A 12436-nucleotide genomic window follows, 5' to 3' on the forward strand; every position below is an offset into this window, starting at 1 on the left:
GGTAAATCTTGAGAATTCTTTTTGGTGGTTCGGATGGTGTCCAGTCACAGACAGGACTGAGCAAGAAAAAGAGTGGGGGCTCTGAACTGAAATGTTGGACAGGCTGGAGAGCTTTAGGAGAAGCTCAGCAAAATTCCACCGCTCCCTCACCTTGTCCATCAGGACAATTCCTTGCTAACAGAGTCACCTCCCTCCCATCTGAACATCTGCAGTGAAACTCTCTGTTCACATGTGCAAGGAAAGAAAGTTGCCCATGCTAAATGCATCAACATCTTTTGGAAGCATCTTCCTCCATGAATTCCACTGAAATGGAGACTGCAAAATCTGAAGCTTCTCTCATCCTCACTGTTCAGTAATGCAACAAATGTGTTGATGTGGGATCAGCTCCTCAGTTAATGTTTTAAAGGCCACATCGGGTATTCATTGCCATGACCTGCAATCTGCTGCACTCCGTCAAGTTTTTGTACTCTTATTTTCACTAAATATTTACCATACAGTATGACCTATATAAACCTACTCCATCTTATTTTTCCCTCCCTCACACCCATAGTCCTCTATTTTCCTTACATACCACAATAAACCTACTCCATCTTATTTTTCCCTCCCTCACACCCATAGTCCTCTATTTTCCTTACATACCACAATAAACCTACTCCATCTTATTTTTCCCTCCCTCACACCCATAGTCCTCTATTTTCCTTACATCCACGTGCCTGTCTAAGGGTCTTTTAAATGCTCCTATTGTATCAGGCTCCACCATCATCCCGGACAAATGCATTGCAGGTACCCAGTACTCAGTGTGTAAAAACAAACTTGCTTCTGACATCTCCCCTAAACTTCCCTTCACTCTCCTTGAATGGATGTCCTCTGGTATTTGGTGTTGTTGCCCGAGGAAAAAGGTGCTGGCTGTCCACCTTATCTAAGTCCATAGTAATTTTTAATAAGTCACCTCTCATCCTTCATTGGTCTAAGGAGATAAAGCCTCTGTCAACCTTCCTGCAGATGATATGTTCTCCAATCCAGGAAATATTCTGGTAAATCTCCTCTGTCCCCCTCTCTGAAGCTGATATATTTTTCCTGTAATGAGACAACCTGAACCATATGTGGTCTAACCAGAGCTTTATGGAGCTTATATCTCTTGGACTCAATCCTCTAATTAATGAAGGTCAGCACACAATACACTTTCTTAACCACCCTGTCAACTTGTGTGGCAACCATGAGGAAACCCAGAGGCCAAGGTCCCACTCTTCCTCCACACTGATAAAAATATTCCCATTAACCCCATTCTCTGCCTTCAGGTTTGATCTTCCAAAATGCATCCCTTCACCCTTCTCCGCCACTTCTCTGCTGAACTCTGCATCCTGTCTATATCCTGCGGTAACCTATGACGACCTATTCACACTCCTCCTACCTTTGAGGGAGATTTTACTATCATCCACTTGCTGACTCCTATTTTAAGACTCCAGTCAGTGTCATTTTGCACATCCTCAGTTGCTTTTATCTTGAACAATTGAACTTGGGATTTCTGAAGCAGCTGTGAATTGGATTCAGAATCATGAGACAACAAAAGAAATCCTCAATCTAAGACATTTTTATTGAACATTTTCTCTCATGTCCTCATGTATATTTCATATGCAGAAATAGAATTTGGTTATAAGCAATAAAAATACAAGTAATTATTGACCTTTTCTCCATTTCACTCAACATTATCAGAGAGAATTCCCACAGCTATTTGTGAGAACTAGCCTTTCACACACACATGATGCTTTCCTCTTGAAATATGCAGGTACAGTAATAAAAAAAACAGTATCCAGCACTTATAAGGATTAATAGGTGCCAAATAAGTGAATTTTCTGGTTGCTTGAGATTGCATGTTGAGTGGATTGACAAACTAATTGCCACCAGTAAGGGTGGCAATTGTAAGCTGCTGTATTTTTTTACCTCTTTATTTGCCACATTTTTTTTTTGCCAGTTGTTTGAATTCCAGATAACAGGGATTTTACTGCTTTCACTTTCAGAATATTCCAACATTTTATGTTCAGCAAATGACATGATTGTTCAAAAAGTTGACAGTTTGATTGAGAGGGACAGCATAGCTTGTAAATTGAACAAAGATTGGCATATTTGAGGATGGTCAAAGTTGTCACCTGCAACCATTGGACAACAAAGTGTTTCCAAAAGGTTTGCTTCCTGAAATTTAAAAAAAAATAGGAATTATGATAGACAACTTCAAGCTGAATACAATGATAATTTCACAGAAAAATGGAGAAGCATTAAATTAACTTTCATTGAATTTAGCCTGTTTAATCGCATAATGATGTTGACGCATTGCATTAATTCAACTGACCTAAACATGTTTAGTCTCTGATTTTCGTTTGTACTTGGCATCTGATGCCTCTCATGTCATAGAGTCAGCCAGGACTGATGATTCCAATTGCCCTGATATTGCATTTCCATGGTAACAATGTCCCGGTGAAACCTTTCACCGTGTTCGTCACTGACTGCACCAAGATCAGCAGGGGAAGAAGTTCAAGTGTGAATCCAGAAAAAGAATCTTCAATGACAAGTTTTTGTACGTAGACTTAAAATATGGCAGGAAACTACAAAAATAGATTATGTCTAAAAAAATTATATGTGATTGGAAAATTTTAAGGTGATTTTCTTGATCAGTGGCCCAAAATCCACAAAATACAAACAAAAGTGTTCTGGAAGCAAATTGTCCAGTGTAATCATTCCCTTCATCAGCCAGAGAAATGACTTTTAGTCCAAAAGGCAGAGGAACATTGTGTGAGGCTTACTATCCAAACCTCTGAGTGAGAATGGGAATGTATTGGCTAAATGTCGTGATTTCCTTAATCTAGATTTATGGAACAGATATTAACAAATCTATACTCTGGTCTCAACTCAGCAAGGTTCATCTAACTCCAAAATACTAAACCACAGAGCAGTCAATGCTTAGCGAAATTCAAATCTGAAGGAACTCAGTGAGTCAGGCAGCATCTATGGAGGGAAGTGGACAGTCGATGGTTCAGATATAAGCCCCTTCCCCTGGATTCAGGGAAAATTCTTCTGTAAAGTTGACAAGACCTTGATGAGATTTCATAGTGGGGCAGTTAGACGGAGGCACAAGAGACAGTAGATGTTTGCTTAATGTCTCAGCATCGGCACTCTCTTGTGCCTCCAAACTACTTCAAAGTTCAATCCCCTAGACATGGAACCTGCCATACCCTGGGCCACGGCCTGAGCTGGCTTCACGTGTCTGTATCTTGCAATGAATGATTATGTTGTTATCAGTCAGTTCCAAGGCACAATTTCCATCCACCTGATCCCATTTCTTGTGGCATATACAAAAAGGGTCAACAATGCATACTTAGACTGAGGAGGAAATGAATAGACCAAAGTGCTGGAGAGCCTCATCAGGTCAAGCAAAGGGATATAGCCAGCATTCTGGGCCTGAAATGTTTGCTTCCCAAACTGCATGATCTGCTGAAGTTCTCCAGCGCTTTTGTGCATTGCACTGCAATCACAGTGACTGCAGACTTTCCTGTTGAAATAAAAATAAGAAGCTCATATTATGGCAGCTTTAATAGGCAAATGTTGTACTGGGTAAAGACAACCCCTTATAATTTTCAACAAAATGCTTGGACAAAGATTTGCTTCATTCTTTGCATCTTAATCTGGAAACAAAAGAAACCCACTGAAGACACTGTCGTGGTTTTCTATTCCCATCATGGCATTGTAATCTGTTGATGTAATCCAGACCTTGTCACTTGCCTGCAAATGAAGCACGATGCCTCCTGAACTAACCTGATCGAACGAACCATGGCTGCAGAACATAGCTTCCTGATAACTGTTCTTCATCATAGAAACACACAAGTTATTATCTGAAGTAGCATAATAGACAAAGTAATAAAAGCCCGTGATGTTGCAGGTGAACACACCCGTGTTCATGTCGTAATGGTTTTGATCATTAGATATGACGTCACTGAATCTGATGGGTTTAGCTGCAACTGGGTACGAATATCCACCTCTTTTTGCAGAGAAGGCAGATTTCAGTGTGATCTTATGGTCTCCTGATCTTCCCTTCTCCCCCTTCAGTCCTTCCATGCCAGGAACTCCTTTGTCACCAGGCATCCCTCTGCGTCCTCTTTTCCCGATCTGGCCCAGGACTCCTGGGTCTCCCTTCTCTCCGCTTTCACCCCGTCTGCCAGTTGAGTCAGGGATCCCTTCACAAGAAATACATCATCAGATTGTTCAAGTTCATTATTCATCACATTACATCTGGTGCAGAGAGAAAAGGCTTTTATTTTCCCAGGATAAAGTCTAACAGGTCAACCTAACAGCTGTTAAAAAAAAACTAGAAGAGGACAGAGTGCCACTGGGGAAAGGTCCGTCAGTACCAAGGGACGAGCTGGTTTGCAACGTGACGAGATTTTTTTATCAATGTAAACATTTCTCCTCTTGTCAAAGACTGTCACGGAAATGAAAATTACTGTGATAAAACGGTGTATGGACACTGAGACGGCTGCTGTGAAATTTTGTTGTGCCCTTATCCTTACATGACTAATATTATGGAACCCAAGGCCTTTCCATCACACATTCACACAATCTACCCACAGTCGGGTGGCACCATGAGTGTAGCGGTTAGCGCAATGCTATCATAACTAAACTTCTCAGCAGTCTGACAAAGTTAATGATGGGGTCATCTCTAAATAATGCCCCCCTGAAGGATGATCAGTGATGCTACTCCCACAATGAGAAATTACAACAAAAGATTCCATGAGGATTTGGATTCAGGGATCTAAGCTGTTGCCAAGTCAGAGAGTTGAAAGTTACAGACTACTAAAGAAATCGCTGGTAAGAGCAGAGTTGGAGATCCTTTCATTGCAACTGTGCATTGTACTTATATATGTAACCTTCACTCATTCACCTTGAATGGATTCATTATTCTCTTGTCAGCTTGCTTTGTGTTCCTCACCATATCTTTTTCCATAGATCAGCACTGGTATCAGCCAAGAAAATTCTGCAAGAGTTGTGCAGAAGAAGATTTTGATGGGATGAAACTACACCAGAATCCATCGCACAAGATTGGATAAATTCGATTGAGAGTCTTTAAATGTTAGAAAGTTTTGAAGTCAACAGATGCTTGAAGCCAACAGACTTTGGAATTGTCACATTTACTCAATTACACCACTTTGCTGATGCAAGCGAAGGTGGTTTTGGTCCTGTCAGTTATTTGGTACTGCGAAATAACCAAGAGCGAGTACATTGTGGATTTGTAATGGGAAAAGCCAGAGTGGCTCCATTAAAGCCAGTCACCAGACCTCGAATGGAATTGACGGCCGCTACTATGGTGAGCAAAATGGACACTTTGTTAAGAAGAGAATTACAAATGGAGTTAGCAGACTCTTTGTTTTTGTCTGTTAATACATTAATAATAAAACCATGAGGTTTCATACCTTTGTGACCAACAGAGTTAATGAAATTGAAAACATTTTGTATGCTAATCAATGGAGATATGTTAAAACAGTGGATAATCCAGCTGATACGGCTTCACAAGGATCAAAAGTTCAATCTTTTCTGAAAAGAGCCAACACATGGGTGCTGGGTCCTCAATTTCTTTCGCAATCTCAGGAAGAGTGGCCTCGAAATCCAGAAGAGTTAAAAGAAATTTTAATGGAGGATCCTTAAATCCAAACACTAATGTAAATACTATCCAAATATCTAATGAAGATGACCCAATCACACAATTCATTTGCAATTACTCTTCATAGTTTCATTTAAAAAAGACTGTAGCACAGATTCTTTGGTTTTTTTTTGTCAGAATAAAAGACGTTTGATAATGAGATATCAAATTTGAAAAAGAAACTGAATGTTACAAAAACAAGTCATGTTTACAAGCTAAATCCTATTTTTGTAAATGATATATTGAGAGTAGGAGGAAGATTGGAAAAAAGCAATAATTCCAGAAGTGAAACATCCAATTATATTAGCTAAGGAATTTCATATTTCTGAATTTATTGTTCGACATATACATGAGAAAACATGTTTAGGAATGAGATAGGGCAAGTGACGGAGGTTTGTGTTGGAGAGCACTTCGGATCCAATGATCATGGTACTATTAGATTCAACATAATTATGGAAAGGGATAGGTCTGGGCCGATGATGAAGGTCTTTGAGTGGGGGAAAGCCAGATTTGATGAAATGAGAAGAGATTTGCAGGGAGTGGTTTGGGCTGATTTGTTTTATGGGAAGGAGGTAGAGGAGAATTGGAGGGCATTTAAAGGTGAGATTTTGAGTGTGCAGAAACTTTATGTTCCTGTTAGGATAAAAAGCAAGGCCAAAAGTTCGAGTGAGCCGTGGTTTTCAAGGGAGATTAGAAAGTCGGTTCGATATAAAAGGGAGGCCTACATTAAATACAGGAAGCAAGGCATGGACGAGATGCTTGGAAAATACATGGATAGTAGAAAGAAGCTTAAGAAAGAAATTAGGAAAGTGAAAAGAAGGTATGAGGTGGCTATAGTGAACAGGGTGAAAGTAAATCTGAAGGGATTTTACAAATATGTGAATAGCAAAAAGAGAGTGAAGGATAGAAATGGAGAATCAGAGCAGACAAATATGTGTGGAGCCAAATGAGATGGGGAAGATATTGAATGAGTTCTTCTCTTCGGTATTCATTAGAGAAAAGGATTTGAAATTGTGTAGGATAAGAGAGGCATAAGTGGTAATTATGGAAAATGTAGGGATTAGGAAAGAGGGGATGTTGGAACTTTTGAGGCATATAAAGGTGGATTTCTCCGTGTCCCCACGGGATTTTCCCGAGGACCTTGAGGGAAGTCAGAGAGGATATAGGGAAGATTCTGACAGTGATTTTTCAACAGTTACTGGAGGAAGGCATGGTGCCATGGGATTGGCATGTCACAAAAAGGGCGCCAGGTTTAGGCCTGGCAATTATCGGCTGGTAAGTTTGACGTCGGTGGTTGGAAAGTATTCTTAAAGATAATATGTATAAGTATCTAGAGGGGCAAGTACTGATCAGGGACACCCAACATGGGTTTGTGAGGGGAAGGTAATGTTTGACAAATCTTGTTGAATTTTTTTAGGAGGTGACTAGGAAGGTTTATGAGGGTAGAACAGGTGATGTAGTCTATATGGATTTCAGTAAGGCCTTTAATAAGATCCCATCTGGAAGGTTGGTGAGGAAGGATTAATGATGAGATAGTCAAATGGGTTCAATGGTGGTTAGAAGGTAGATGCCAGAGGGTCATGGTGGATAACTGTCTCAGGATGGAGGATGGTGACAAGCAGTGTGCCTCAGGGCTCGGTGTTGTTAATGATTTGCATGGTGGAGTGATAAATTGGCTTAGTAAATATGCGTACGATACAAAAATAGGAGGAGTTGTGGATAGTGAAGATGGTTTTCAGAGACTGCAGAAGGATTTGGACTAATTAGAAGAGTGGGCTGAAAGGTGGCAGATGAAGTTTAATGTAGATAAGTGAGAGGTGCTTCATTTTGGGAAAAATAACCAAAATAGGACATATGCAGTAAAGGGGAGGGCATTGAGGAATGCAGAGGAACAGAGAGATCTTGGAATAATGGTTCATCATTCTTTGAAAGTGGATTCTCATATAGATAGGGTGGTGAAGAAGGCTTTTGGTATGCTAGCCTTGATAAATCATAGCATAGAATATAGGAGCTGAGAGGTGATGTTGAGACTGTTCAAGGAATTGGTGAGGCCAAATTTGAAATACTGTGTGCAGTTTTGTTCCCCAAATTATTGGAAGGATATCAGTAAGGTAGAGAGGGTGCAGAGAAGATTTACTAAAATGTTGCCTGGATTGCAGTATCTAGAATACAGAGAAAGACTGAGTAGACTGGGTCTTTATTCGTTAGAGCATAGAAGATTGAAGGAGGATTTGATAGAGGTATATAAAATTATGAGGTGGATACACAGAGTAGATGTGAATAGGTCTTACCCTTGAGAGTAGGTGAGATTGGAACAAGGGGTCATAAGTTAAGGGTTAGGGGGCAAAAGTTTAGAAGTAACATGAGAGGAAGCTTCTTCACTCAGCAAGTGGTGGCTAAATGGAATGACCTTCCGGAAGAGGTGGTTGTAGCAGGGTCAATTTTGTCATTTAAGAGAAGGTTGGATGAGTGCATGGATGTGAGGGGATTGGAGGGTTATGGACTGGGAGCAGGTAGGTGGGACAAGAGGAGGTCACTTAGATTGGTGTGGACTAGATGGACAGAGATTGCCTGTTTCCATACTGTAATTGTTATATGATTATATGGTTATATATAAAGCTAAATGCTATTTTGTATACGGAGACATTGTGATTATCTTCACCAATAAATTCTTGGTTGCTGGGGAAAATCGTGGATACAGCTCCAGACAGGAAAGATTTAATTCGGCAAGTGTGGATTAAAATGTAGACTGGTTACTTAAATAGATCTATTACTAATATCTGTCTTTTACAACAGCACCTGGCCTGTGCTTGTTGGAATTCAGAAGAAGGAGGGAGGATCTCATTGAAACATTTTGAATGTTGAAAGGCATGGTCATAGTAGATGTAGAAAGGCTATTTCCCATGGAGGGAGAGACAAGGACAAGAGGTACAACTTCAGGATTGAAAGGCCTCTGCTAAAATACAGAGGAATTTCTTCAGCCAGAGGGAGGTAAATCTGTGGAATTTGTTGCCACAGGTGGATGTGGAGGCCGGGTCATTGGATGTATTTGAGGCTGAGATTGGTAGGTTCTTGATGAGCCAGGGCATCAAAGGTTATGGGGAGAGGGCAGCCAGTGGGAAAAGGTATCAGCACATGATTAAATGGTGGGGCAGACTGAATGGGCTGGTTGGCTTATTTCTGCTCCTATGTCTTAATGGAAAGATTCAGGTTGATCTTATCGAGGCTTTTAAACTGAAGAAGGTTTGATTGAATGACAAATGATTGTCTTTTACATGTAACTGTGTCATTAAATATGGCTCCTCGTCACTGCCAGATCTTGTGATTGTGTTTCAATATTACGAAAAGGAAGCAAAATAGAATAAGGAAAAATCTGTTAAAATTGTCAACAGATTCAAGAAGCTAAATCAATGCAGGTTGTGGAAATCTGAAATAAAAATAAAAAATGGGGAGGGGGTGTACAGGGAGGAAGGGGGAGTACAGGGGGGAGGGGGGTCAGGCAGCATCTGTAGGGAGAGGAATAGAGATTACAATTAAAATTTTTAATACAGACATACAGCATGGAACACAGGGAGCATGGGAATCCCATGCTATCTGTCCTCACAGACAGTGCAGGATTCGAACCATGGACCTGGTCGCCGGCGCTGTAAATGCATTGCTCTAACATCTAAATTAACTGGAGATGGTCGGTCTTATATCATTTGGCTTTACAAAGAAGTCCAACAATCAAGCAGGTTCAGTTCACAATCTCCAGAAAGAACAAATGAGGATCCGGATGAATGATGAAAGATCTTTACGGACTTTGTTGAGGTAACAGGTACACATGAGGGCAAGTTAGAGTGTATGAGGAAGAGATTCAGTTTTCAACAAGTCTAAGAACTTACCACCACCCAACCCAACTCCCCTATACACCCCCTCCCCCCTGTACACCTCTCTCCCTGTGCACACCCTTCCCGTACACTCTTCTCTCCCCAATACACCCCTCGCCGTACACCCCTTCCCCCTGTACACCCACTTCCCCCTGTACACCCCCTCTCCTCTGTACACCACCGCCCTTTGTACACCACCGCCCCCTGTACACCACCGCCCCCTGTACACCCACTTCCCCCTGTACACCCCCTCTCCCACTGTACACACCCATCTTTTATACACCCCCTCTCCCCATACACTCCCTCTCCCCATACACCCCCTCTCCCCATACACCCCCTCTCCCCATACACCCCCTCTCCCCTTGTACACCCCCTCCCCTGTACACCCCCTTCCCCATACACCCCCCTCCCCATAAACCCCCCTCCCCATACACCATCTTCTCCCCCTGTTCACCTCTGTCCCCTGTACTCTCCTCTCCCCCCTGTATACCATGCCCCTATACATCCCCTCCCTGTTCACCCCCTCTGCTGCACACCCCTTCTGCTGGACACCCTCCTCTTCCCCTGTACACCCCCTCCCATGACACCCTCCTCTCCCCTGTACACCCCTTCCCCTTTACATACCCCCTTCCATGTACACCCCCCCTCTCTCCCGTACACCTTCCTCTACCCCTGTATACCCCTCTTGCCTGTACACAACCTCTCCCCAGTAAATCCCCCTTTCCCTCTGTAAACTTCCCTGCCTCCTCCCCCCTCCCACTTCACCACCAAGGCAACTGTTTCAAGGAACCAGGAGAGGATGGGTCAGTGTGGTCCCACAGTGAGCCTGAATGGGTGAACATGGTTCTGTACTGTGGTCACATTTTTTCACTGAAGGAAGAGTATTGTGTCAGTGGGCAACAGTGCTACAGTCGTCCCTATCTCTCACTGTCTCACCAACGTATAGAGTGGAATGTCAGGCTCATTGTCTGACTCAGAGAATTTGCTGCAGACTTTACCTGGTTCTCCCTTTGCTCCTTTGATGCCGTCTCTCCCATCTTTGCCGGGTAGCCCTGGCACCCCGTGAGGACCGGGTACCCCAGGGAGTCCAGAGATCATATTGAAACCAGACACCAATGAGCCCAGTGCTGCCAACAGCGGGATCAGCCAGATGCAATTGGATTCCATGGTGTTTCTGTCAGAGTCTGCGGAATCCAATCAGATCGGAAAACCTAAAAAAGTGAACATGGCAGAAAGCACAGACATGAGGCATCGTTAATAGAGTGGACTGGGCAGCATTACATTGGGCATTACATTTCTGTGACGATAGGTGGGGAGCAGGGTATGACGGCTTTATCTGATGTCTCTCTGTCCGTGGTGCAGGAAACCGAATTCTTCCACAGAATAGGTTAAAATACAATGCTGTAAAAACTCAGCAGTACTTTATACTGCAAAGATAAAGATGCATAACCGATGTTTCGGGCTTCAGCAAGGTATGAGCGGGTGCTCGAATGGTGTCGGGAGGAGCACAGTGCCACAGACAAGAGGTGGATAAGGGAGGGAGACCACACCAGCAAACAGGAGGAGGGGAGATGTCTCTGTGAATGGAGAAGGAAGGGGGTGGGAACTGGAGGAAAGGAGACAGAGGGATGGGGAAAAGAGGGAGGCCAGGGAGTGGGCTTGCAGAAACTGGAGGTCGATGTTAATGCCATCCAGTTGGAGAGGGCCCAGACCTCCCTGTGTTCCGTGCTGTATGTCTATATTAAAAATTTTAATTGTAATCTCTATTCCTCTCCCTACAGATACTACCTGAGCCTCCTCCCCCCTGTACTCCCCCTTCCTCCCTGTACACCCCTCCCCCATTTTTTATTTTTATATAAGATTTCCATAACCTGCATTGATTTAGCTTCTTGAATCTGTTGACAATTTTAACAGATTTTTCCTTATTCTATTTTGCTTCCTTTTCGTAATATTGAAACACAATCACAAGATCTGGCAGTGACGAGGAGCCATATTTGATGACACAGTTACATGTAAAAGACAATCATTTGTCACTCGATCAAACCTTCTTCAGTTTAAAAGCCTCGATAAGATCAACCTGAACCTTTCCATTAAGAAATAAGCCAACCAGCCCATTCAGTCTGCCCCACTATTTAATCATGTGCTGATACCTTTTCCCACTGGCTGCCCTCTCCCCATAACCTTTGATGCCCTGGCTCATCAAGAACCTACCAATCTCAGCCTCAAATACATCCAATGACCCGGCTCCACAACCACCTGTGGCAACAAATTCTACAGATTTACCTCCCTCTGGCTGAAGAAATTCCTCTGTATTTTAGCAGAGGCCTTTCAATCCTGAAGTTGTGCCTCTTGTCCTTGTCTCTCCTTCCATGGGAAATAGCCTTTCTACATCTACTATGACCATGCCTTTCAACATTCAAAATGTTTCAATGAGATCCTCCCTCCTTCTCCTGAATTCCAACAAGCACAGGCCAGGAATAGAAGGAATATTAGGGCTCCTTCAATTTACAAGCAGTCTTAGTTTGACAGTGCATGAGGCCATGGACAGACAGCGTTGGAGTGAGGTGGACATTTGAAATGGTTGGCCACTGGAAGATCCCTGTCATTGATATGGGCCGAGTATCGTCTGCATCCAGTCTCTCCGATGTAAAGGAGGCCACAACGGGAGCTCCAGTGGATGGATTCTGGCCAAGAAACCATGAGCAAGGTTTCCAGTGTATCTGCGCAGACTCACAGTGAGTGCCTTTGACATTCCTTCCACAGGACTGTACACTGGAACTGAGTTTTGAGGAATTTTGAGGATGGTGCTGGGATTAGAAGACTGTAGCTTTGGAAGAGGTTGGATTTGGGTTGGAATAGACGTGATTGGGGGATTGTGTAA

General features: G+C 42.8%; 1 protein-coding gene across 1 annotated transcript in view; it reads right to left on the reverse strand.

The window, feature by feature from the left end:
• Positions 1-1575: 1575 nt before the first annotated feature.
• The window catches only part of LOC138754627 (complement C1q subcomponent subunit C-like), a 39218-nt gene continuing 28357 nt past the window's right edge, over positions 1576-12436 (reverse strand). Inside the window, exons 2-3 of the mRNA XM_069919174.1 lie at positions 10554-10766; positions 1576-4226 (exon numbers count right to left, since the gene is read on the reverse strand). Of these exons, the coding sequence (XP_069775275.1) occupies positions 3673-4226; positions 10554-10722 (723 nt within the window). The 5' untranslated portion in view covers positions 10723-10766 and the 3' untranslated portion in view covers positions 1576-3672. The remainder of the gene's footprint in view (positions 4227-10553; positions 10767-12436) is intronic.

The sequence above is a fragment of the Narcine bancroftii genome, chromosome 2, assembly GCF_036971445.1.
Source record: "Narcine bancroftii isolate sNarBan1 chromosome 2, sNarBan1.hap1, whole genome shotgun sequence".
NCBI lineage: Eukaryota > Metazoa > Chordata > Chondrichthyes > Torpediniformes > Narcinidae > Narcine > Narcine bancroftii.